Below are 27,713 nucleotides of genomic sequence, written 5' to 3'. Positions count from 1 at the left end.
CTCAGAGGTCTATGTGACCTCTGCACTTGGAAGGAAGAGAGCAGACTGAGCATGAGGGTATGTGTTTAGACCACATGTTGGGGGTGGGGGAGGCATCACACAGCTCAGAGGCTGCGAAGGGTTTCATTCCCAGCAGTCAACTGACAAGATTCCCCCAGGGACAGACACTGGCTGCCCAGCCTGTGAGCAGCCTGGCTGGGCGGCTGCACCCTATTGCTCTCGGGAGCAGAAGGACAGTGCAGGCAGCTCCCTACCCCAGGGCCAGTCACATTTCTCTTACACAAGCAATCCATGTTCATTATGGAAAATGCCACATCACTCTTTATTAGATGCTAGTGCCAACACTGGCCCCCTTCTCTCCATGCACAGGGGCACGTGGGCAAGGGGCTCCGTCCCCCGGCCGGGATGCAGTGGAAGCCTGGCCCCACTCCCACTCTCCCAGGGCCAGCACCCTCCTCAGTGCCTCAGGCTGCTTGCTCAGGTCTGTTCAAACTCCTGTTCACAGTAGCCTACATTGAGGGGCTGGGCTTGGACACCTCGCCTGCAAGAGGACATGAAGAAACAGGGTGTGATGAGCCACTCAGATGGGGTCAGTCCAAGGCCCTACAACATCTCTACCACAACCAACAGTCTCCCCTTCCCCTATTTCAGCACACCTCGAACTGCCCCTGTATACAAGAATTACTCAGGGATCTTATTTCCAGAGATTCCTACTTGGCCTGGGCTCACATGTTGGCAAGAATCTGCATTCTGAACAGGTGATTCTGATACAAGGACATCCAGGAATTTGCGGTGGGGACACCTATTTCTAACCTGCCTGTCTTTGTACTTGAGTCCCAAGTAATGCAGTTCCTTTAGAAAAGAGCTGATGCCTAAGGGGTGCCTAGTGCTCTTGGCTCCCTGAACACCACTTTAATGGCTAAATGCTACAAATGCAGTGGTGGTGGGGGACCACTGTGCTGTCCTGTTCATGCACAGGGTGTGGCCATGAAATCCTGTTTAGCCTCCCAAGTTCCGGGATGTGACCAATCTCTATAGCGGATCCCCGGGCATGGCCTATTATTCAAATGAGCTATGTACTTAGAGATGGTAAAGAACTAGCTCAAAGTTGCCCAGTGAATCACACACAGTTGAGGCCTAGACCTTGCCACAGCTGGCTCTCAGCCCTGTACCAGGCTGAGTCCTTCAGGTCCTCAAGACTTAGTCAATGAATACATCAGGGAAATGACCATCTGAGGCAGGTCCATCCCAAAAAGCAGCACAGCTGTCATCAGAGCCCATAAAGGCATGGCCATGGCTAAGAGCAGAGACTCTGAAGTTGGCTTGGATCAGATTCTGGTTTTGAGTGACTTGGGGCTTTACATTAACTTCTCTGTGCCTCAGCTGCCTATCTCTAAAGGGAGGGTAAAACTGCCTACCTTCCAGAGTTATGGTTAAGATTCCAAAAAATAATGCCTATAAAGGGCAGTAACTGCCACAAAGTAAACCTCTGTAAGCACTAGCTATTATTTTTCCTGTAGGTCTCCCATCTGCCCACCCACTGTGGGAAGGCCCCAACACGGCCAACTTGCTTACCTTAATAGCTCACAACGGAATCGCGTCAAACGTTTAAAGGCGAAGTCCAGGCTAGTCACCAACTCATTGCTCCACAGCCTCTCGGCAACAGCCCCTCCTCTGGGCCTAGTGGGAAGGGTCACGCCGCAGGTTGGCTTTCTTCAAGGAAGCCGGACACTCACAGGCTGCTGCTTCTTATTCAGTTACCCTGGACTCAGGGCCAAGGTTATTCAGAGTGACAACCTGGCCGGGGGGCTCCTAGCGACTTCTAGTGACCAGCTCCGTCTTCATTAAGATGGGCCTCACGGTCCCACTCTCCTCCTCTCCCAAAGATATGGAACCAGAGTAAGTTGTAAAGACATCATGAACTGTTACTGACAGCAGCAGCAGGTGTTCTCAAAATTACAGTTCCTTCTCTCTCAGGCTGGGGAGGAAGGACTTGTCTGCGGGTGACTGGACAAGAGTGAGTCTCTAAGGGAGAACCCGTGCCCACAAGCCCAACCACCCATGTCCTCAGGAAACCCTTACCAGAGTCTGGGGGCCAGATTTGTGCTGTCCACATACTCTCCCCACATACAGGCCTCTCCGCCAATCACTAGAGCCTTTTGCTGAGGGCTACCTAAGGGAAAACAAGGAACAAGAGGCTGCTGGTGGGGTGGGGGGTAACCCTAGGGTTTCCCCTCAAACACTTTCCTAAAGTAGCCCTCTCTTCAGATAGGTCATAGCTCAACTAACCTGAAAGGTCTAGCCCAGACCCTCCTGTCTCCCAGTCTGTGCACCAGCCCAGCCTCCTCTGATCAGCCAGGAGAGCTCCCTGCTTTCACCTTTAAATTCCAAGGGGTCTACCATGTAGATCTCACTCCAGTCCGGGCCATAAGTTATGTGATTCAGATACCAGGGGGCAGAGAGCAGGGCGCGGAAGCCAGCTTTGGTGATGAGCTCCATCTCCTTCATATAATGTACTGGTGTCTCTTCTCGCCATACCTGAATGACTGTATCTGGCCGAACCTGTCACAAAATTAATAGCACATGGCTGAGAAGATTTCTGGCCCATATGCTATGCAAACAACACAGGCCAAGGGATATGTGCCCACTGTGCTCTCAAGCAGCTAAGTATTTCTCTGTGACTCCTAACCCCTAGGTTTCTAACCCAGTGCAGGGGACTCTGTAGGCCCTAGGAGTCCTCCCTGCTGCCTCCACCCCCAGTCCTCCTGCAGCCTTCCTGTCGGGACTGAGACAGTAATACTGGCTGTGAGCTAAGGGAGACAAGCAGTAGCACAGGAGACTCATCAAGAGGTTCCCTGTCCAAGAATCTCCAGATGTTTCTGAGGATGAGACAAAGTTCCTGCAGAGCCCCTGCATTTGGCAAGAGACTGGGACCTAACTGATCAACGATGAAGGAGAAAGTAGCCCTGCTCCCAAACCTGGAGGACCCCGAGTCTATGGTCAGAGAGGAAGATCAACCTAACATGCCAGTCTCAGGAATCCTGAGTAGCAGGCAGCAGAAATAATTCTTGAATAGCTTGTGGTGATGGAAGAGAGACAGATGTTCTGACACTCATGCCCAGTGCTTAGACCTCTGTGACCTTTCTGGAGGTGAAAGGAGAGATGGCCCCCCAGTGCTCTGAATATTAAAGCCTAATCCAAACCCAGGGAGGACCAGTCTGTGCAGAGGCAGAGAAGGGCTCAGAGACCAGAGGGAAGCACTGCAGGTGGCTCCTTCTCTCTCTGCCCCTGGCTCACCTTTACATTATTATCAAACACCTCCTGCCACACCACATAGCCCTTGCCATAGGCAGAGACGATGTTCAGCAGCCTGGAGAGTAAAGAAAGGGTCTGCTCAGCTCAAATAGGTTCTAGGCTGTTGGTGCCAATGCTCTGGGGGTGGAGGCTGCCTAGGGGCTCATTCGTGATCGAGCAGTATCTTTCCCAGTTGGGAACTGACTACTCCAAAGCTGAAAAGATAGGACAAAATACCCCTTCAAGGGCCCAGTAAAGCAGGGCCTGGGCCTGGTATGGAAAGGGAGGACTGCACAGGAGGTAACCCCAAGAAACCCTGCCCACCCTCTTTCCTTCCTCACGTCTGGATGTAGAAGGACTCCAGCTGCTTGAAGTCATTACCAAAGCCTTGCTTCTTCATAAAGGCCTGGATATCCGGGTTGGACTTCCTGAATCCCAAGAGAAAATGAAGATTAATTCTTTCAACATCCTCAAAGCCCAAAGCTTAGGGATTAGTCACCTGGCCTCCCATGATTTCTTTTTTCACTTGAAAAACCATTCAACTTCAGATCTCAGAGGCCCCAAATATGGCAGGTGTGGGGGAACAAAGCCGTGTGAATGGGGCCACTGACACAGGCTGAGAAAGCATGAGTCTGGACCCCAAGAGCTTTCAGTTTAAACTCTCAACAAGAACACATATGAACCTGTCTGGTCTACTGTATTTGGCTCCAAGGCTCTGGCACACTGGATTCTGGCTTCCCTGTTTAACCCCCAACTCAGGCATATTCAGCTCTTCCGCTCTCATGTATTCTTTTTTTTTTAAAGATTTTATTTATTTATTTGACAGAGAGAGATCACAAGTAGGCAGAGAGGCAGGCATAGAGAGAGAGGAGGAAGCAGGCTCCCTGCTGAGCAGAGAGCCCGATGCGGGACTCGATCCCAGGACCCTGAGATCATGACCTGAGCCGAAGGCAGCGGCTTAACCCACTGAGCCACCCAGGCGCCCCTCATGTATTCTTTATTTCAGCTGGATATAGGTATTGCTGTTTCCTGCTGTGGCTCCCTCCCCCAAGAACGTTTACATTTTGCTCACATTTCTTCCTGAAATGTTTCCCCCCTCCACTTCTCAGAAAAGCCTGTTTCCCCAGATTCAGCTCTAGTGTCCACTTCTCAGAGAAGCCCATCAACCGCTTCTGAGCAAAGCAGATATGTGGGTTTGGACCCTCATTGACTGGACACTTTCATATGTTAGTCTCAAATTCATCTGTGTCTGGACTTTTCAACCAGACTCTTTTACAAAGGTGGGGATTATTTTTCTTTCTTCCAGGACTTTCCCAAGACAATTTTGGTCCCAAACGTGGTTCTTCCATAAGTCTATCAAGGATATGACAGGAGAAAGGAACAGTTTCCCATTCACAGCCTTGCCAAAATCCAGGAGGGCCTCTATGTAGGTGGAAAGAGGAAAGGCCCAAGACCTGGGCCATCTGGACTAAGACAGATTGTTCTCAGAGGTTAGCCCCTGAGGAGCACATAAGATAGGTAGCCTCTTGGGAGCTAACCTCTATTCTGAGTGAGCAGTTCATCAGGCAGGGATGGGAAGATCAAAGGGATCATACCAGCAGGTGAAATCAACCTCATCTCCTCCAAGGTGAAGATAAAAATCCGGGAAGACAGAGCTGACCTCCAAGAAAAATGTGCTCATGAATTCATAGGTACTGTTGAGAATGGGATTCACTGGTCCAAAGGTGCCAGAGGGATGAGAACCAGAGTAGCAAGGAGTCAGTAATCCAGGGACACCTAAGCCAACAGAGAATCAATCCCACACAAGTGTCACAAATACAGAGACCTCCACACAGTCATATACTTAAAGACATTAAGTTGCACAAAGTAAGATAATCATGTTCATAAACATTACATGTACATAGATGGGGACCATCTGGTACTCAAAAACGCTGGTGATCATGAGCTTTTAGACATAGTCAAAGAAAGAAAAATATATCCACAATCATGTACAGAGACTGGGTTACCGCCAGACAGCTATCAACACACACACACCCTTTCCCTTGCCACCTGCTTCCAGCAGGGGGTCACCTTTGTTCCCAAAGGCTGCTCTCCTCACACTGCGTTTAGGCAGTAGAGAGAGACTGCCTGATGCAGCCAAATGGCAAGACCTTTCTTCCACTCTAGGGCACAGTGTGCAAGAACATCATTAAGGCAAGACCATCTGAGAAGAATGTGCCTGTAGCTTAATACTAAGCAGTGGCCTCCTTTGTCCAAAGTAAGTTCTGCCTATCTAAATTCCCAGTGGAAGGAGTTGATGGAAAACATTCTTCCAGGGACCAAGGCTGGGTCATACCGCATCCATGAGTCGAAGCCCTGAAGCCCCAATGAGGAAGATCAGCAGACTCTTTCTATCTAACTTTATTCTTACCTGGTCCCCAGGACAGAGTGTGGCCAGGGGTGTCAAACTCTGCCAACACACGGATACCCCGAAGGCGTGCATATTCAATCACCTCCTTCACGTCCTGTGCTGTGTAGATATGGGTGGCAGGATTGTAGGACCCCTGAAAGGCACAAGACACCCTTAACAATGTCATTTCCTGAAGACTAGCAGAGGAGAAGATACTCAGAATGCCTCCACGACTCCCTGCGTATCAGGAAATCTACCCTCAGCTCTTGGTATCAGGGACTATCTCCAAGGATCTTTATCATAGTTTCCAGTAAGCCAGCGCATCTATTCCTTTCATAATGCCAGTGAGACAACAAGGTAGGCAGGTAGCCGAATATAAACAAAGACAAAATGAGACCAGGAGATATTATCTGTCAGACTAAATTAATGGCAAAGTTGGACTCAAACTTAGGTCTCCCGTTCCAAATCCGGTGCCCTTCCCCTAAGTCAGTGTGTCCCTCCAACTGGCTGTGAGGATGAGAGCCAGTGTCCTTGCCGGCAGGGCCACAGCCAGGCTCAGACATCGACCCACAAATTTGTTCTTAGAGAAATCGAGACATACCTTTCTGGTGAGCTCTGGAAAAGTGAAGCTGTCATATGGGAAAGAAGAGTCATCGACCAGATGCCAGTGGAACACGTTCAATTTATTGTACGCCATGACGTCCTGTAGATCACAGCACACACTGTGAACCCATCACAGCTTCTCCGGTTTCAGCCTCAAACTTGGGATGGCAGGCAGACTGGCAGGCTGCTCCACGTACCCCAACAGCCTCAATCTGCACCGGCTTCCTGATAAATGCTTACAGGGTCTATCAAATCTTCCCTTCAGAGAACGCCTGGCTATAGAGGGAAGACCTAGCACATTTCTTATTCTCCCAGAGCACATCCGAAGATACCGGACAGAAGCATTACCTCCTCTTTTTGAGATGAGTTTTAGCCACACTGAGAGGACAGCTGCAACTATGTGGTACCGTGGTTTTCCAAAAGCACCACCATGTCCTGAAGACTAGTATGTCTTCCTGCCTTTTGTTCTGGGTTGTCTGACTAACATTTACCCAAACTGTGAAGTCGATTGGTGAATTCAGTAGCCCCATAACCCAGAAATCTCAGAAGCCAAGACTGATGGATGTGTCTCCTCCTTTGGTTCCACCAGAGGAACAAAGGAAAAGGTGGACACGTGAGTTGGATCAGCAACTGTAGGATAAGATTGCCCATCAAACTTAAGATAGTTAGGAACATCCTGAGCTATGGCTTCTGAACATCTCTTTCCTATGCCCTTGTCCATAACTAAACTAAAATAAGCTTGGCTCGATCAAAGAAGTGAATTCCCCAAACTAGCTTCTGCATTCCTGGAGATAACCTGGACATTGGTCCAGGGTAGCCAGTGGGATAGATTTAAATCACTCCTTTTTTTTCTATTTTTTGTCTTAGAGTGGGTCTTTTCCATTTTCCCTAGGAACTCCTAAAGTTACATACATTCCCTCTGCAACTCTTTAGGAATATGGCAACTGGTCTGCCCCTTGCCCCATCACCCCAGAACACTAAGGGCAAAGATGGCCTTAAGGCCTGGGTACCAGTGTGTCCAGGATGCTAGTCAGTGGCAGGTAATGGCGAGACGTATCCAACAACAAGCCCCGGTGAGGGAAGCGGGGAAAGTCTTCAATCTCGGTTTTGTTGATAAAGAACTGTGTGGACCAAACATTGAAGGTATCAGGATTTGAAGGGAACTCACCATGGGGATAGAGGGGAAAAAGGAAAAGTCCCCTGATCCTTCAAAAGTCACTCTATGACTGTTCTGCATAGCAACTATCTCCCAAATGCCCCATATATTAACCTCAGCGACTGCAAACAGGCACCTATCAGAGGGTAACGGTCCCATGCTAGCCAGGTATAGCGGTCCCACATACCACTCAGCCTACACATTCTGGATTTTCACTGTTAATCTGTTTATTTTCTTTAAAGCAGTGTGGTCTCAAGGTCATTATTAAATAATGACTCAGGAGAACTAAATTACAGTGATTCCAAAGAGACCGAATCTACCAAACTGGTTTCCACTCATGTCTCCTTCTAATTCTTGTTGGGACTATCTTGAGCCTCCAGGACTCTAAGACAAAGTAAGTTATTTCCAGGACTCTCAACATTTGGAGCAAATCCCCAGAGATATAAAAAGGAACCCTTTCGGGGGGCTCCCACTCACCGTGCCCTCAGGAGATCTCCAAACAAGCTGGCTAAAAGTCTCCAGACCTATGGGGAAGTAGAGAGGCAAAGTAAAGACTTAAGGATATGGGAAAAGGATGCACCCATCTGGAAGGATCCCAACGTGACAGAGGAGGATGCTTGGGCATATGGTAAAAGTGGATATATAGTATGGGCTTGATGAGTCTCAACACAGATGCAAAGGGGATACTAGAAAGCCAGTATCTGTTTTTACTCTGCATTTGATTTTGGGAGGTGCCAGTGTAAGGGGCTCTAGTGCCTCTCCTAGGAACACACTAACCCTCAAAATCCACATACCTCTTATCCATATTTCCTAAGCCTTGAACTGACAAGAGTCTTAAGAGAGGCCAAGATGTCTGCTTATGAGTACAGATGCAGGGACAAGCCAGCTCACATGGGTTCAGGCTTTCCAAATTAATACAGATCAGGAGCTAAAGGAGCTGAGAAAAAGGGGTCCTCAATCTTCTGCCCCTTCTATTATCCCAGACTGAACTGTGAAAAAGTAATCAAGCTTAAGTTTCTAAGGAGCCTGGGTTCACAGCTGGACCTAGAAGACAAAGAACCATCTACCTTTCCTCTTGAGAAGGGAACTAGCTATAGGGAGCTGAGATATGACAGGAAGCAACTGCCCCAGAAGGACTGCCCCAGTCCCCTGGACACAAACTCCTAGATTCTGGCAAAGGCAGGCATGCTGAGTGCAGAGTGTTATATGTTCTCGACAGCTGGAGCCCCTCTTCTGACAACCCAGAAGAAGGATTTCCAGAGTCCCAAAATTTCAGCATGAAAGAATCTGAGGTCTTATGGGTCACTTGGCACCTACTTCAAGGCAGACTGCTCTTATATTGTTTTGGCTTCTTTCAACTCTGATTCTGACACCCAGAATTCTGGAGTTCCGGATTTCCCCCTGCCCCAACCTGCCTAATCACAGCACCTGCACAAAAGGTATAAGACAGTAGAGGGGGTAGTCAGCTCCCAGTTTCTCCAAAACATAGGAGAGGAGAAGAGAAGGGCTAAGGGAACAAAGACGAACCAAAACAAGGTTTAAAATTCTGTGAGAATTTCCCTCCTCATTCACCAGCAGGGGCTTTGCAAAAGCAGTAGAGGTATTTGGCTACGTCTATATCTAAGGACCAAATACCTTTTCAGTAAACCAAGAAAAAGAGCAGAGGCCCATCATGTGTTAGCTAGTAAAGTCCCAATTTTCTCCTGAAATATTACAGTTCTACATATCTTATATGATTTACTTCTTTTTTTTTTTTTTTTTGACATTTATCTTTTCCTTGTGATCAAGTTTTCCTTTTTGAAGAAACTTTCCAATTACATGTGTTTAGTGAGAGCTGCATGGGCAGTGTTTGTGGCAGAGCCCCAAGCAGCCTGTTCCCTGCTGGCACACTGGGCATCAGCCTGCAGGGTGTCTCATGGCTTGCCCAGAGCACCTGCCCAGGACAGCTGCTGCCACTATCGCATGGGCTGACACCTGTCAACTTCTAGAGAGAGCTGTAAGGAGAACACTCCCTTCAGGTAGATGGTGAAACACTCCAAACGGTCTCCATAAAGAAAGCCTCCAGTATGTGCTGGACCCTCAATCTTATCTTCCCAACCCACTGAGGTCAGCCTTCCCACTTCAGCCCCCATGTTACCTCGGAGAGCTCCCCAGACGGTCTCAGAGAGGAGGAAACAATGATCATCATTTATGGTCAGGGTGTCTGAAATGACAGAAATGACTCCATTGGTTAAGGACTTCTACTCTCAGATTACAGATCCCATGTCCTGTGTAAATCCTTGTATTAAAAAACAAGAGTAAGGTCACATTTTTTTTTTTCCTTTCAAAGAGGAAACATCCCCAGAGCAGAGTAGCTGCAGGCCAGCTAGGCCTTGGGCCACAGTGGGAGGGTGGTCTCCCAGAGGCTCTATAGGCCTTAGAAGATAATACACAAGGAGGGTCAGGCTAGAGAAGAAAAGTACCACTTGCCCCGTGGTTAGTCTACCCCTCCTGAAACATGAGTTCCCACCAGCCCTTAGCTGAAAGTATGAGGCGTCAGACAGGGATGCTTGGAGGGTGTATCCAGGTTACGGTGTTCCCAAAGCCTCGTAATCACCCTCCTTTCCCTTTGTCTCCAGGCTTCATTCAGGTACTTCATCCAAGAATGTGAGGAGGAGGCCAAGACTTGTACGTTCACTTTGGAGACCAAGAAGTTCCTAGATACTGCTGGAGGACGGGAGGCATCATAGGGCTAATGACCTGACTTTATTTCAGTCATTATGTCCAAAAACATTAGGACCCAAAACTCCTTCTCTCCCCAGAGTGGGGTTTCTTAAAGAAAATCACCAGAGTGTACAAGCTCCTAAAATGGCAACAAAATTATACACAGTGCAGAAGGCAAGTGTTCTGTGGGACTCCATGAAAAGCCACTGTGACATTCCACACCACCTTCAGACCCTGGTTAGAATGCATATGAAAAATTCACCATCTTTGGCTCTCAGCCCTTGATGACCTGGAGTCTCCACAGTCCTGGAGGGCTGTAGGCCTAGCATCAGGAACTTAGGCCAGGCCAAGTAGAGTTAGAGCTACAGACAAGTGCTTGCTCTCTACAACAGGGAACAGGGTGGTACTTACAGTTCTCCACCGACTCCAAAGAAGGAAGCTGGTTACATCCAGGAATGACCACAAGGATAATCAATGAATTCTTCTCTGGTGCATGCTGTTTTCCTGGAAGGACAGGGTAAACTCAGTGTGGCTGACCTGCCACCAGAAGCAATAGGCAAAACCAAGATCCTACAGGAAGGTCCCTAGCTCTAGTCCCTTCTGTTTGCACGCTGTGTGGGAAGAGGCAAGCGTGGGGAGGGCATTTACCCTTGGCACAGGCACTGCCTCATCACCTGTTCAACTCTTTCATTTTGGTTGTGCTCCCCTCTCTCCCCAAGAACCTGCCCTGACCCATGTGTCAATGACCTGGCAACAGCCCTTTTAACCAGGGCTCTGTATTTCTAGTGTGGTACAGTCAGCATGATTCCATTACCTCGACAACTGCTCCTAAACTAGAGGCAGCTTGACAGCATTTCTACTCAAAGCGTGGTGGGCAGACTAGCTGCTGACTTGCAAGCTGCAATACCGGGTGAAAGGAAAGATACTGACAGGAAGCTTATACAACACCAGAATGTCAATTATGTCAGAATAACCACGCTGTTTAGTCTTAACATGTCTTTGTAACTCATTTTTTGATGAAGGGAGTAGTTTTACATTCCCGTGTGTGTACCTCTCCTCTCACTGCAGACTGTCGCCTGAAGCAGCACTGTTCTTGAGGGCTCCCAGTGAAAGGATTCCAGTGTTGTCAAAGCCCAGGAGCTGATACAAGCAGATGAAGCAGATGACCAGAGGAGCTCCTATGCCAAAGAGGCCTGGGATCACCGAGCTGGTGCCCCAGCAAAGGTACATGGTCACCATCCTATCCTGCTTCCTTCCCTCTTCCCAAACAGGTTCTCTCTCTGAGGCAGAGGTCTGCCCAACAGTGGAAAGCCACCCAGTATGAGCCAACATCTAGCATAGTTCTTCAGATGCACCCCACCATGCCCCCCTAAAGCCCAAAGAGCCAAAACCAAAGCCAAAATACTAATGCACCATCCCTTCCCATCCTCCTAATGGTTCCTCTTTGTGTGGTTCTGATTGTACTGCCCCAAGCCTGACCTCAATGAACTCCTTTCTATCCTTTTCTGGAACTACATGCACCCACACTGGCACCACAACCATGACTTCCTGTGGAACTAGAGTCAGGGATAGGATGGCCTGGGGAAATGCAGGGAGAGAGAATTCAGAATCAAACTGGATCCCCAATGTTACCCATCTCTAGGGCAGAAGTAGCGCAGAAGCCTTGAGCCTTTTCCAGAAAACCTGCTCAAACATCACAAGCACTACTGCAGGGCTGCATCTCAGCTCTCCGGCTCACCAAGAAGAAAGCCAATAAGGGGCCCTTTTCTATCATCAAGAACAAAACATATTCTTTCCCCTCCCTGTAAATACTCTGCATCCCACACTAATACCTTCCTAAATCCTGCAGGGAGAAGAGAATCTGAGCCAGGCCAACTCACAACTCCATTCTATACCCTGAAAACCCATCTCCAACAACAGAGAACAACCGGACTTTCAGGGCAGGGACTTCCCTCAAAGCAGAATCTGTAGGGCTCTCCCAAGCTCCCCAAGCAGACAGGCCACCTCTACAAACCCCCATGACCAAGGAAGACTTAACTGAGAGGCAGAAGCAAAGAAAACTATAAAAGAATATTCCTCCTTAAACTATGCCCTCATCTCTTGCCCCCACTCCAATCCCACATATCACAGAGCCCCAATATCAAATGTGGAGAGCTAATCTGTGTATCTAGCCAGGCAGCTATCCAAAAGACAGCAAAGTCCTGAGCTTCAGCGTTAATTCCCTGGACCTCAGCCTGCAAAACTGAGAAAAAATCACAACTACCCCTGTGCAACAGCCACAGTCACTGTCCTTATAACATTTAGAGGCTGCTAAACACCAGCCTGGTGACTGCCTGCAACTACTGCCTGGAACATAAAAAACCTCTAACTTCTGTTGTTGCTGCTAGTGTATTTTTATTTTCCAAAACACACCTGCACTCCATCCTCTAAATCCGGAGTCTTTTCCGTGGGGAGGGCTGTAGACTCCTTACAAGATCTGATGAAAATAAAAACAAAAGGACTTTTCCCCCTAGAACAATGGCCCTAAGTGAGGGCTGATCTCTCCATCCCCCACCTCTAATCTTATGGTGAAGAATCCCTGTCTCCCGGAAGCGTTCTCAATGACTCATTTTGGGTTGGGGCTGATAAAGGAGGTAGAGAGTCATGGCTGCTATTTAAACGAGCCATGAGGGGGCCGGTCTCGGGGAGGTGGCAATGTGGGAACTAGCAAAACAGGAGGGATACTGGGTCATTTAAAAGGATGTAAATAGTGTATCGTCACTGCGGTTTTCCACGTCCAAGTTGCTACCCTGAAGCAAGCAGGAAGAGGCTGGGGACAGGCCACCTTCCTCTACACGCAACCACATGCTCTGCACTGGGAAGGACTGATGTGTGGGAAGCCTGGGCACACTCACAAGGAGCCCAGCTGGCACAACAGGAAATTCTGAAACCTCAAGTGCTCAGAAAGAACCATGGCAAACAGAGCACTGACTTGGGCAATCAGGAAAGGGTGGTTTTGGTTCTGCTGCTGCTAAACTGAATGAGTCTCGGGGCTCTTATTTTCTCCCCAGCAAACAATGGCAAGGTAGGACCACATTCTGGCTACTCCTCCACAGAGTTTCTACTCTGTGACTCCACACACAGATAGTATGCTCCAAGGTCTCAGTCCATGACCATGACTTCCTGACTCTACTGCTCCCTCATCCCGTGCTTTCATATACCCCTGCTCCTCTCCTCTGGTTCACTGAAAAGTCTGCACCTTCTAAATTTAAGAAGGGGGGAAAAAGTCAAACAGTACAAAGTGTTTACAACAAAAAAATTAGTTACCTTTGGCACCCCTCTCCTTTCTGCATCATTTAGACACCAAGACAGCCCGGCTCTGGACATGGAACACCTGAAACTCTTTTTCTACCACAGTCCTGCTGTTGTACTTTCTCCAGATGCCAGTGCTGTGACCTTTCCATTACTCTCCTATTCTCAGTTCTCTCCTATTTTCACTTCCCTTCCTGCTGGCCTACGTGTGCTGATCCATCCCCTCAAACACAGTCTAGCCAGTACTCCCAGCAACCTGTTCTTTTCTTCTGCTGCTGTACCCAGTGGATCAAGAAATGTCTGCCTTCTGTGCACTGACTCTGGCTACTGCATCCTACTGGAGGGAAGAGAGAAAATCATGTGACAGCAGAACTGGGCTGCTGTAATATCATGGTCTCTCATCCTGGCCGGGCCCTTGGTGCTACCTGAACATCTCCGTCTCCACCACTGCTTTCTTTTCTTCTCTGCAACAGTTACTTCAAGTTTGAGCCACTTTCTTCAAGTCTGTAACCCGATCACCACCGCCCTTCCTCTCAGCAGACAATCAGAAGAGCACTCCTATCCATCTCTACCTCCCCTCTCCTCCCATACAGAAACATCTGCAACACATGTCTAGTCTTTATCTGTGCCTCCTATCCTGGTGGGAAGGGTTTCCTTTCACCTGTCCTCTGGAACTCGTCTGAGGAGAGATCCAGATTTCCCCCTAAATCTTCAAATTATTTCTTTCTACTGATTCTTTCCCACCAGCATTCAAATATTTGCAAGTCTTCCTGGTTTCAACTCCATGTCATCTCCAACAGACTTTTCCTTGCCTTCTGGTCCCAAAGAAACTCCAGAGGAAATGCAGCCTAAGCAGCTAGGTGTTGCACTCCAAAGCCAGACAAAACCGGATTCAAATCTTAGTTCCAACACTTTCTAGCTATGGGGCCCTGGACAAATGATTTTCCTTCTGTGCTGTGGTTTCCTTCTGAAAAATGGGGATTGTGATTAGTACCTACCTTACTGGACTGCTGGGAAGATTCAGTCAGTACACGTAAAGGGCTTAGTCAGTGCCTGGCACACAAGTGCTCATGGAGTTGGCCAACCTCAGCCCTCTCCTGGTAGCCACTTCTGACATCCTATCTACTCCTTAGTCCACTACAACATGACTTCTTTTTCCTCCACTCATCTGCAGATGCCTTCACCAAGGTCCTGAGGTTCTATAATTAAATTCAAGGGACCCTTTTCACTTCATTCTTCATTCATTCATTCAACAGTTATTTACTGAGTGCTTACTATGTGCCAGGCTGTTCTAAGTGCTGGAGACACAGCAGTGATCAAAACAGACAAAAATCTCTGCTGTCCCAGAGGTAATATTCCGGTGGCCACTCACTTCTTAGGGGACCTCTTGGCAGCATCAGACATCCCTGATGTTGATGAAACTAAACTCCCTTAGCTTAGGGGACATGGCTCTCCCTTGGTTTTCCTTCAAGCTCCTTGAATATGCTTCCTCATTCTCCACTTCCTTCACCAGCCCCTACATGCTAGTGTTCTCCGAAGATTCCAGGCTTCTTTTTTTCTCTTCCTTTATACTCTCCTTGGACGATGTCATCTACCCCACAGTTGACTGATGATTCTCAAATCTACCTTGCCATGCCAACTCTTCCTCTGGGATTCTAGGCTCATAGGACAACACTCAGGTAGCTTAAAAGCCCTTCAAATCTTAAATACTAAGTTCAACTAACTCTTCATTCCTCTTCCTGGCTGATCTTCTCTCTGTTTGATCTGTACCATCTACTGATTTATCCAGACCAGAAACCTCTTTCTTCTCTCATCTGAGTAGATTAAAAATTCATGTACCCATAATATTTACCAATGGTCCACTATGTGTCAAGCCCCGTGTTAAGCACTGAGATTACAACACTAAAAGAGAAAGACCCAAGTAAGTCCAGTTATAACAAAATCCTTGTTATCTCAAAATCTTGACCACCTTCCCACCCCCAATGAGTCAATGCCTTAAATCATCCTCTCGTAATTTCTCACCTGAATGACTAAAAAATCTCCCAGTTCTCTCTGCCTCCATATACATCCCATTTCAATCTACCATTCTCTGTGATCTTTTAATATGAGATCTTTTCTCTGCTCCTAAGCAGGAATTCTCACGGTAACACAATGAACTCTTTACAGAACCCTGAAAATGCCACGTTTTCTCCATATTTTCCTTTGCACATATTGTTTCCTCCAAGGGAAGCAAACTTTGCGTTGCCTCCAAATCTCACCTATATGAAACGGTTCTGATTCTTCCTTTTATAAGACTTTTCTATCATTCCCCCACCCTTTCCTAAGAGACCTTCCTACGAGATCATGAAACAACGTATACATACATTTTTTGGTAACACTTATCTTAATATATGCTGTTTATTTGTCTATCTCCTCACCGAGGCTGTAAGTTCCTCAACAGCAGGGGCCAATCTCAGGGCCTTTGTATTTCCAGTGCCTGACACACGGTAGTCATTCAATAAATGTTTGCTGAAAAAATGAATGATGCTAGAATTAAAAAATGCACATTTAATGCTATGTATGCATAATGATTGTGCTACATGATAATTAGGCATAAATGGCAAGTAGTTAATGGAGAGATAACTTTTATACGCCCAAACCTAGTATTTGTTAAGTCCTGGGACTAGGATGGGGAATGGTAAGAAGACACCCAGGCATACAGAAAGTGCCTTTTCAGACACTGCTCTGAAGAACCATTAATCCAAAGATTCGGGTGTTTCTACTCCCTGGAAGGGAGCGCTCATTCCTGCATCAGGGGACCCAGAAACTATGTCTTTACCTCAGTGCACAAGAGCTTCTCCTTGCACCCAAACTGCTCCTCCCTGAACCAAAATATTTCCATCATATCAATGTGTTTAAGTCAGAGGATTTTAGTGACATGGAGAAAACCCTCATTTTGGTTATAAAGTGGCATTTGGTTTGGCTTCTGGAGTAGACACAAGAAAAGTCAACCCAGCCTAGGCACCTCCCTGCTCTTTCAGGTGTACCTTGCCCCTTTGTGTCCTGGTACTCTCCTAGGCCTTGTCGATTCTCCACGCTCACATTGTTCCCCTCTCCCGCCCACCTTTATCTCTGTCACATCCAGGCTCTCTCTCCCCTTATTCAGTCTAATGAAAGCCCTAGACATCATTCACTTACCACTCATTCTTCATTCTAGCTAGGATAAACTGAACATTTACTGTACATCTGGAACTGTGCTAGGTGCTGGGGCAGTTCAAAACAAAAACAAGTCCAGTCCCTGCCCTTGAGGAGCTCATAGTCCAGTAGGAGAGACAAACACAAACAATAATTACAAAGCAGTGTGATTAGGGCTGGGGTGGATACTATAGCTACCCGGAGAAAGGAAGGGATGCTTCACCTTGGAGAGGGTCTCTGAGCAGAACCTTGAACCCCGAGATGGGTGTTTGCCAGGCTACCAATAGGGAAAGATACTCCAAGCCTGGGAAGCAGTCAGTGCAAAAGTACACTGTTGTGGCTAGGGGAAGAAGCAAGGCCACTCCTGTCAAAACTTCTTATCCCCGTTAAATAGGAGTCTGAGAACCCAGCTGCCCCCGAGCCTGGAGGCCCCCCCAGTGCTGCTGAATTCAGTCTGGACCGTAGTGCCTCCTCCCACAAGTCCCAAGACTTTTCACCCTCTAGACACTACTAATATCCACTCAGAAATACAATCTATCCAGCCCATGAATGAATCCTGAATGTTCTCCCTTCCATTTTCTTTGTAAATGCTAAAGTTAAAAGTTTTCTCATTTCCCTCTACTTTTGAGACTTAATCTGTTCTCTTCCTTTCTTCCCACCATGAGAGAGCACCTCCCAGTGATTCTGGATCCCAAAAAGATAAGTTAACATTTTGCACAGTCTTTCAATTTTTTTTTCTAAATACACAGATTCATTTTTAAAGCAAAATGAGATTTAAAGCAAAAATGAGATCCTAATATGTAATAGTTTGCAACTTTTTCCCCACTTACCAAATGATTTGCAGATCTTTTAATGTCTATATATAGATCTACATCTTTATTTATAAATCCTAAATAGAATTCCATTTTTGAAATATACTTTAAAAAGTGGAAAGTCCTAGTTTCTCTCCTCTTTGTGGACATTGTAGAATGCTTCTAAGTTTTTGATATTATAAGCAATGCTCTAGTCAACATTTTATATATATGTGTGTGTGTGGTATATATATATATATATATATATATATGCATTGGTTGAGAGATTTCTGTAGGAAAAATCCTAGAGATAGAAATGCTAGGACAAAGGAAAATTTTTGGTTTTGACACTGCTAAATTACTCTTCCATATTGTTATATTTGAACAAAAGTACAAAACTGATTTATATCTGAACCAACATACATGAGCCCATTCCTCCACATCCTTCCAAAACTAGACTGTCTCAATTCTTTTTCATCTGTGCTAGCTTGATAAAGAAATATACCATTGTTTTGATCCGTACTTTAAATGTAATAACTGAATTTGAAAATCACTTCACATTTACTGGCCGTATATGTGTGTGTATACACACACAGACACACACACACATATGTATTTTGTTTTTGAAAGACAGAGGGAGCCAGCAGGGTAAGGAGGAGCACAGAGAAAGAAAATCTTAAGCAGGCTTAACTCCCAGCATAGAGCCCAACTCAGGGCTCAATCTCATGACCAAGAGATCATGATCTGAGCCAAAATCAAGAATCGGGCACTTAACCGACTGAGCCACCCAGGCACCCCTTTACTGGCCATACTCTTTGCACCTTTTTAAAGATTTGTTTTTTACTGATTTACAGAGCTCTTTTTAGATTTTGACTGGTTTTTGTTTTTGTTTTTAATTTGACAGAGAGAGAGCACAAGTAGGCAGAGTGGCAGGCAGAGGGAGAGGGAGAAGCAGGCTCTCCATTGAAGCAGGAAGCCTGATGCAGGGCTCGATTCCAGAACCCTGGGATCAGGACCTGAGTCAAAGGCAGATGCTTAACCAAATGAGCTACCCAGGTGCCCCTAACCTGTCAATTTTAAGACCGCAAATAATTCCCCCATTTTGTCCTTATTTTTTTTAACCTTATGGTTCTCTTGCTTTGACTTTTATGTAGTCAGATTTGTTCATCTTTTCCTTCATGGTTTCTTCTATCTGCTTGCTTAGAAAGGCCTCCTCTTCCTCTGGGACCATATAAACAGTTCCTTATATATACTTCTAATAGTTTTATGGCATGGCCTTTATCTTTAGATCTTTAACCACCTAGAATTTACTTTTGTGTTTGATATGAGACATAGATTTAATTCTATTTTCTCCCAAATGGATAACCAGTCATCCCTACATATTTATTGACTAAGCAACTTTGCACTTTTGATTAGAAATGTTTCCTTTACCATATATTAAATTCTCCCATGTATATGAACCTTGCTCATTTTCATGGCAATCTTATAGTCAGGAGGACCTACCATGTCACACTGCTATCATCTTTTGTCATGTTGCCCAGTATACTGACGCCTCTGCTCATTTCTGTTCTGGACCCACACTCCCATTCCTATAAATGTTGTTTCTCCTACTCCACCAAGCCACCTGGACTATACATCACCCACCCCCACAAGCCTCTGGAATCCTGTTATTGAACTACCAACATCCTCAGTCTCTTCTACTTCCTCCTTAACTGAGAACTGACTCTCGCCAGGAACATTATTTTCCCTATGACTTGCTCTGAGAGACAGCTCCTTTTCAGCTGCTTCTAGGACATCTAGCCTCTACCATCAAGTGAAAACAAACAAACAAACAAACACCTCTTTTCTGTGGCTAATGACATTTAATTGTATAATCTCGAGCCTCTCCTTATCACCAACACTCTACAATATCCTGGTCATGTCTTTATTACTCAAGACTTTGGATCCTGGTCCCCAGTCTTCCTCTCCATTCCAAGGTTGGCTTTGATCCTAGGTGATTTCAACACCCAAGAGGAAGAACTAACCCACATTCTAGCTTAGCAGTTATCCAACAATACCTTAACACCCTCCCATGGTCACCTTTTGGACCTTCTCGTCCCTTGGAGGTGTTCCAGCTCATTCTCGCAAGCTTCTGTACTATATAGCTAACCTGCTGAACCACCCTACATCTGTGTGCTTCAACCACAGTGGCACTGAGTTTCTTAAATACATGACATGAAGGCTTCTTTCCTGAAGGCTTTTCCCACATGCAGTTCTTTCCATATGGATTACTGTCTGCATCTCCACCAACTCCTACTTTGAAATATGACTGGACAGCTCTTTATGGAAGCCTTCTCAGAACGTGCCCTCTGCTTCACACCAACACTTATCAGTAACAATCACTGTACTGATACTTTACTGTATGTCTGTATTCCCACTTCCGAAGGACAAGGACAGTTCAATTAATATTCTTGGAGAAGTGCTACTGATAAATTATAGTTGCCTAATAGATACTACTTGTACTAAGGATGGACGGAAAGAAGGAAGTTGGCCAGAAACACTACTGGAATTTGATAATGATGGGCCAGAACCAAAACATTCTTGAGTGCTAATGATCAAGCAGTTAGATGCTACAAGGTACTATCTGTGGCAATTAACACTCAAGTGTGATCAGGGCTTACTCCTACCAAAGGCCAGGAGTTTTCCAAAACAACAATTGGTATAATGCTTGATGAAAATATTTAAGAGTAGTAGATTGCCCTAAGGTTGCATGTTGAAAAGAGCTAAATCTTTGTAGACAAACAGATATGACTGGAATTTCTACTCCACAACTACTAGCTGTGAAACCCTGCACATGTTATGCAGCCTTTGTGAGTCTCAGTTCTGAAGGATGAGCTATTATAAAGATTAAAGGGCACAGGGACGCCTGGGTGGCTCAGTGGGTTAAACCTCTGCCTTCGGGGGGCGCCTGGGTGGCTCAGTGGTTTGGAATGCTGCCTTCGGCTCGGGTCATGATCTCAGGGTCCTGGGATCGAGCCCCGCATCGGGCTCTCTGCTCCGCAGGAAGCCTGCTTCTCTCTCTCTCTCTCTCTCTCTGCCTGCCTCTCTGCCTGCTTGTGATCTCTGTCTGTCAAATAAATAAATAAAATCTTTAAAAACAAAAAACAAAACAAAACAAAAACCTCTGCCTTCGGTTCAGGTCATGATCTCAGGGTCCTGGGATCGAGCCCCACAGCTGGGCTCTCTGCTAAGCAGGGAGCCTGCTTCCCCCTTAGCACCGCCTGCCTCTCTTCCTGCTTGTAAGCTGTCAAATAAATGAATAAAATCTTTAAAAACAAAGATTAAAGGGCATAATATACAGCAAGTGCCAGACACTCAATAAATGCTAGTTTCCTTCCACCTTCTACTTCCTTTCTCTTAAGAAGTCAGTTTTGCCACTTGGATGGAGGAGCCCAGAGTTGGCGTGCCTTGTGGGATAACCACACCATTGAAACAGCTTCTCTGAAGGCTTTTCATGAGCTGCTCATAGGAGCCTGAAGGCTCTTCTACTATGTGATGACACCCTGTATGGCAAATAGGCTGAGACTCCAACATATAAAAGGGACATGAGCTTAGAGCTCTAAATTTGCCTCCGACTAGGGCTGTGGACCTAGTCTAAAGACCAAAGCCACTAATGTGGGATCTTAGTACTAGTTACTACCAGGACAAGATCAAATAAGACAAAAGTTTAACTTTTACACTAAGACACAGTGTACCTGGTAAGCCATCTTTCTTGCTCCCAAAGCTTTGCAAAAGAAGGGGAGGCTACTGACACCCAAGATGATAAGCAACCAAACTTCCTGCATCTGAGCATACATTTCCACAGGAAAGAGCTCTACACCTTACCCAAGCCCAATCACCTTCAAGAAGCGGACATTAACAGCACACCACTACCGGCTAGAGATCAGGGCTGAGTGCAACACTAAGGAAGCTTAAGCAATAACAAAAGCTTAAAACAAGCAAAGGAAATGAAAGAGAGAAGGTGACACAGTAATGGGTCTTATTCATTATAGTCAGGAATTGAGAAGAAAAGCAAATCCATTTCTCTATTACGATGCATTATAGATCTATAAACCTTGAGGAAGATCACAGAAAACCCTTCACACTTAAAACTTTATCACCTCTACAGATCCAACCTCCTCTCTTCAACTGTCCTCCTTGCCAATGGCTCCACAAAGGTGGGCGACAACCCCTAATCCAACTGGCTGACCCTGTTGTTGATGCACATTGTTTCTCTCCTTATCAATTATTTCCACGGACAGCAGAGGAAATTTAGGAAGATGCAGAAATATTAAAGTAACCTCTTTAATTTCTGAAAGTAGTATTGGCTGGGCAGTAAATGTAATCCACAGGAAAAGGATTTCGGTTTAAGCCTCAAAGAGGCTAAGAAATTGACAATGTGCCCCAGCAAAAAACCTTGCAGCTGTAAGAAAAAATAGCTCACATGTGCTACTAAAAAACAAAAACCAAGTACCAACTGGCAAAAAACCTGCAATGCCTTGCTTCGCTCTTCTGTTTGGAAATGAGGAAGTGAGATAGAAGGAGACGGGAGGAAGGGCAGCTCTGTGGCTCAGACTTAATTTTTATTGCTTTAATTTAAAATCACCTATTTCTTCCTTTCTTCAAAGATTGTAAAGACAGTCATCCCTATCTCCCTGTTATCTTCAGAAATGCTTGAAATGGAGACAGATTAAAAAAAAAAAAAAAAGCAGCAGCTACTTGGAAATTAGCCTGAGGGCACATAGTTAAACAAGTGATTAATAAACATTCTCTGGCTGACTCCTAAATAAATCTTGTTCCAGACCCAGAGCCCTCTACTGTTTAGGTTTTCAAGCAGAATATCCAAGGCAGGGGGAGTGACAACAGCTCTAGAAAGTAAGACTTGAGTTTTTCATAAATCAGGCCCGGGATACTTACATACATCCTGACCAAGCTGAGCTGCTTGGGCTCTGTACTATCCCGGGCTACTGGGAAAGTATTAACGATAAAGAGAAAATAAGGTTGTGGGCAAAGAGGCTGGTTGAGGATTAGAAGCCAAGCTAGTTCAGGCCTTGGGATTCAAAATGGAGCCCAATTATTCAACTATCATGCAACCCATCTCCTTCCAAATTCATATATTTCTCCTCCTTATGTATCCCTCCATTCCCCACACACCCTTTTCACCAAAAAAAGTAATTCTACTACAAAACATTCTTCCTCAGCGGTTTTCTTCCTTTTTGCTTTCAAGCAATAAATTCAGTGGCAATAAAGTCTTCACAGGAATAACCTGTCCTTGTCATGGAAAAGGTTAAGGGGACAGAGCCACTATGCAATTAGAGTGCAGCACTAATCAGGATTGCTCCATCTCCCCTGCCAGCTGCCCAACCTTGTCTGTTTCCCTCCTACATTCCCTAGATTCACTCCCAAGGCATCTCCAATTTTGTAATGAGATAAGAGTAGTTTGAGCTGGGACCACAGCACAGAGTGATCCTCCTTTCTCTGGAATTCACAAACATTCCAAATTTGAAGCCTGAAAGGCAATCATTTCTAAATGAAACCTGCAAATCATCTTTTTGATGCTCTTAGAAATAGACAATAATCATGAGACTTTCTACTTTTATACAAAGTAGACCTTTTAAGTTAACATATCCAACAAATAATTAAGTATCTCTTATGTTCCAGGCACTGGTATTTTAGGAGATTTAGAGTGTAATCAACTGTGCCACTTATCAGTCATTTGTTTCATGTCTGAGAATGAGCAAATCAAATACTTATGATGGCTACAGAAGGAACCAGATACTCATATAATAATCTTCCTTCCATTCTAAAATAAAAGGAGTTATTCTATTCAGGGATAGTGGCATCCTAAGTAACTCATAGGGACATGTGACTATCACAACTGGATGTGAACTTTTTTTTTTTTTTTTAAGATTTTATTTATTTATTTGACAGACAGAGATCACAACAAGTAGGCAGAGAGGCAGGCAGAGAGAGAGGAGGAAGCAGGCTCCCTGCAGAGCAGAGAGCCCGATGTGGGGCTCGATCCCAAGACCCTGAGATCAGGACCCGAGCTGAAGGCAGAGGCTTAACCCTCTGCACCACCCAGGCGCCCCACGGACGTGAACTTTAATAAAAACTATTATGGCTTTTAAAAACTACTGTGGCTTCAATCAACTAGTTTCAGAAAGGCAAAGAATTCAATCAAATGCAAAATCAGATTTATCCATTTTACCTGAAAAACTAGGGCTTTATCAACTCCATCAGGCACCCAGAAAAGTATCTGGGGCAACATTAGAGAGGTGCTATCCCAAGTGATCAGATCTTTGATTCATAAACAAGAAGTGGCTCAATAATCAAAACAGAGGATTAGGTTCACTCAGGTATCCAGAGCTTAAACTAATTCCATTTAACAGGTTTAACAACATGCAACATGCAACACACACCCTCCAGTTGGCAGAAACACCTCTCAATGACAAAGACAAGTAGCAAATACTAAATAAACACCTTCATAGACCATTCAGCAATTGTGGACTACAGCTAATCCTTGAAGGTGAATTCAGAATCAAATCACACCTCAGTAAAAGGTTTGTTTTTCAGGGAATTAAGGATTCCACTGAATCCCAGGTTCAGATCAAAACCAGAAGTTGTGCTATATTAAGAAGAACATTGGCCCAGAACCTACAAAGAAGTTATGTGGAAGGAGGAGATGGAAAGCTGTTCAAAGCTAAGATTTAAATTGCATATGTTGTTTTCTTTACTAAAATCAGCCCCATAGAGAAATACAGTCTGGTTTGGGGTGTGCTAACATTGCTTTTCCCTCCAGGGATTCATCCTTGTTTTTGCAGGAAGAGGATTACAGCTCAAGTCATCTGGAAGCCTTCCAGGAGATGAATGTTCCAAAGGGAAGGCTACATAGGAAGAACGATAGAGAAGGAATTTACTTCTGTGTCTTTGGTAATGTTGATCCAAACCAGTTTTCATTATCTCTCTTAATGGGTTAAGAACCTTCAAATATAGGAAACTGATTCGCAGTAAGGTAACAAATTGAAATCAACATCTTATTTGGTTTTTTATCTGTCTCTCAATCTTTCATTAGGTAATTTACTAGGACACCATTGTCATATATCATCCCCATTTCTATTTTCTTCATTACACTCTAGACCTATAGCAATGGAGGTAATGACAATTTAGATTTGTAGGACTTATCCTAATTTATACCATAGTAACAAACATTCTAATTATCTTTTAAGCATCTTATAACACATTGTGTCCTTTTGCTTCATACTTCTTCAACTGGACTTCAACCTTGAGCCTACTTTTTTTTTTAAGATTTATTTATTTATTTAAAATATTTTATTTATTTATTCGACAGAGAGATCGCAAGCAGGCAGAGAGGCAGGCAAAGAGAGAGGAGGAAGCAGGCTTCCCGCCAAGCAGAGAGCCCGATTCGGGGCTCAATCCCAGGACCTGAGATCATGACCCGAGCCGAAGGCAGAGGCCCCAACCCACTGAGCCACCCAGGCACCCCTATTTATTCATTTTAGAGAGAGAAAGAGAGATAGAGCATAAACGGGAGGGGCATGGAGAGGGAAAGAGAATCTCACGCAGACTTGCCGCTGAAGGTGGAGACCAATGTGGGGCTCGATCTTAGGATCCTGAGATCATTACCTGAGCCAAAACCAAGAGTCAGACACTTAACCAACTGTACCACCTAGGTGCCCTGCATCTACTTTTGAGCGTGATTTTTTTTTTGTAACCTCCAGAGTACCCAGCACTGGAATAGGCACATACCAATTAGAGGACAGATCTTTTTTCCTTTCTGCACAAGCCAGGCCCTAACTTTTCTGTACCAAAATAAACACATTCTGAGTGCCAATCTTGTCTAAGGCATTGCTTGTCATAAAGGATTCATAGAAATATGTGATCTGTGACACACAATAGCAGGCCTTTTATCCTCCCTGGCCTAATGGATCTTGCCAGTTAAGAACTACCCTGATGCTGAGACTCTTTTTCTTTCCCTAAATTATCTATCATGCTCTAAGTACCATCTGTTTAATGAAATGCCTTTTTAAAAAAAAAGATTTTATTTATTTGACAGACAGAGATCACAAGTAGGCAGGGGGGTGATGGGGGGACGGGGGGACGCTGAGCAAAGAGCCCGATTCGGGGCTGAATCCCAGGACCCTGGGATCATGACCTGAGCCAAAGGTAGAGGCTTTAGCCCACTAAGCCACTCAGGTGCCCCTGAAATGCCTTTAATTCTATAAATCAAATGAGAACATTTGTGAAAGTAACTTAATCACACCTGAAACACAGTACGAGATGATATTACCATATGACCCAGTCATAAATACAGCTTCCCCCTCAACAACCTATACATCATATGCAGGGAACCAGATTCCAAAATAGTGTGGGGAAAAAACCTCTCAATTTTAAGCCCAGAAAGTAGAACTTTATTCCTTTGTGTTGCTCAATCTTTCCTACCAATTTGCTATGAAATAATCCTCAAACACAATTTTCAGCAACTGCCTTAAAGAAAACTGCTCACCGGGGCACCTGGGTGGCTCAGTGGATTAAGCCTCTGCCTTTGGCTCAGGTCATGATCTCAGGGTCCTGGGATCAAGCCCTGCATCAGGCTCTCTGCTCAGCAGGGAGCCTGCTTCCCCCTCTCTCTCTGCCTGCCTCTCTACCTACTTGTCATTCTCTCTCTGTCAAATAAATAAATAAAACCTTTAAAAAAGAAAGAAAGAAAACTGCTCACCCCTGCTGTTTTAGATGAAACCAATATTCAAAGCACTCCTGATTTTACTTCAATCCCACACTTCTGTCCAACCTCATTCCTTCCCACTCCCCAGGCCCCATCCTCACCACATACCCCCTCAAAGCACTTTGAGCTCAACCACGGTGGCTCTGCTCAAAAGCCTTTCTTCCTCCCTGGAATACTCTTTCAGTCTTGGCCAGTTATATCCACGACCCCACTTTACGTGGCTGCTCAAAATCTTCTCCGATTTCTCTCACATTTACTGGACATGCCATGTGTCAGGCACTTTCATGTAATTTTGCACAGGTCAAGTCATTGCTAATGTCTTATCTTGCCAATCTCTGGCCTCATTCTAGGACCCTCAGACACTTGAACACGGTCAGAGGGATCACCTTCGATGTCTCCTGGCACAGTATTTTCAGCAATTTGATATCCTTATTGAACTGCAGTCCTGTAGTAGGCATTCTCAGTGAAACAGAGCCCGGGGGCGGGGTGGTGGGGGGCAGGATGCCGGAGAAATCCTGGCTCCAGACGTCAGCTCAGTGAAGCAAAGAATGGAGCTGGGGGGTAGATGGGGGGAATCAGAGATGGCAGCTGGAGAAAAGGCGCAGGAGGAGGTGGAGACCAGAGGGTTGAGACTAGACGACAGAGTAGGGCAGAAGTCAAAAGAAGGGCGTCTCAGGAGGTTTGGGGAGGTGCCCCCGGGCAGGCTCTCTCGGAGCCAGGAACGAGGTGGGGCAGGTCCGACTCACTTGTGGGTTCAGGAGGTTGCCAAGAGTGGGAGCTGAAGAGGATGTCGCGGTAGCGTTGGAAGGCCTCGTCGAGGACCGAGCAGCCCGGTTGCGCGGCCGAGCTGACGTGGTACTGGAACTGGAAGTTGTGCGGGAAGATGGCGTAGTGGGATTCGGAGGTCTGGATGTACTGGGGCCAGGGCCACAGGGCCGCGGCCCGGCCGGCAAGCACTGCCGCCAGCAGCAGCGAAAACCAGAGCCCCGAGCCCGCCATGGCCCGCCGGTCTCCCAGCTCCCGGCCGGCGGGGCCACGTGAGCCCCCGGTCAGCTGAGCGGCGCCCGCGTGACTACCGGCGTGCCACGTGACCGGCCGGCTCCTCGGCCGCGACCCCGGACGACCTGCTCCGTGCCCCTCCGGGCCCCCGGGCCGAGAGGCGCACCCGGCCGTGCGTGCGCGAAGAGGCATTGTCCCAGCCTGAATGGCGAACGAGCTGGGAGGTAGAGGACGTCCCGGGCTCGGGGAGCTTGAGGAGCGGGAAAATGGGAGGACGCAAACCGCTGGTGGTTTTAATGGGAAGCGCCGGGGGGCGGAGGGGGCTGGAATCGGGTAGTCCGACTGGTTCTGCTAGAGAGGGACCACAAGACCCCAAGAATCTGATGTATTTATGACTGGAAAAAATCTGTACTTTCAGAGCAAGCTGGAGGCATCCGAGGTCCAGCCTCGGGTGTGGGCTCTTTCCTCCGTGGTTGATAATCTCTTAGTAAATGCCGCCCAAGCCCCCTCCCCCAAAACAAAACTCCTCGAACTGGGGTACATACTTAC

At 46.1% G+C, this 27,713-nt stretch overlaps 1 protein-coding gene across 1 annotated transcript; it reads right to left on the bottom strand.

Moving 5' to 3' along the window:
* Positions 1-288: 288 nt before the first annotated feature.
* HEXA (hexosaminidase subunit alpha) lies at positions 289-27,227 on the bottom strand. Its single transcript, XM_032342533.1, has 14 exons — positions 26,912-27,227; positions 10,557-10,649; positions 9,580-9,645; positions 7,920-7,966; positions 7,297-7,407; positions 6,285-6,386; positions 5,705-5,837; positions 4,890-5,070; positions 3,636-3,722; positions 3,298-3,370; positions 2,379-2,562; positions 2,083-2,173; positions 1,576-1,680; positions 289-541 (listed from the first exon to the last, which is right to left on the bottom strand). The coding sequence occupies exons 1-14, from the start codon at positions 27,162-27,164 to the stop codon at positions 478-480; spliced, it is 1,590 nt and encodes a 529-aa protein (XP_032198424.1). The 5' UTR covers positions 27,165-27,227; the 3' UTR covers positions 289-477.
* Between the last annotated feature and the right edge of the window lie 486 nt (positions 27,228-27,713).

This window comes from Mustela erminea, chromosome 5, assembly GCF_009829155.1.
Source record: "Mustela erminea isolate mMusErm1 chromosome 5, mMusErm1.Pri, whole genome shotgun sequence".
NCBI lineage: Eukaryota > Metazoa > Chordata > Mammalia > Carnivora > Mustelidae > Mustela > Mustela erminea.
The sequence above is the reverse complement of the archived record's forward strand: the minus strand, read 5'-3'. Positions and strand labels throughout refer to the sequence as shown.

What these genes read in the sequence shown, in the direction of transcription:
- HEXA (XM_032342533.1), bottom strand. Translation starts at nt 27,164, where the DNA reads ATGGCGGGCTCGGGGCTCTGGTTTTCGCTGCTGCTGGCGGCAGTGCTT. An exon ending in CACTCTGTCCTGGGGACCAG is followed by an intron (nt 5,071 to 5,704) that starts GTAAGAATAAAG and finishes CTGTTGGCTTAG; the next exon opens with GTGTCCCTGGATTACTGACT. An exon ending in TGTTTGATAATAATGTAAAG is followed by an intron (nt 2,563 to 3,297) that starts GTGAGCCAGGGG and finishes ATTTTGTGACAG; the next exon opens with GTTCGGCCAGATACAGTCAT.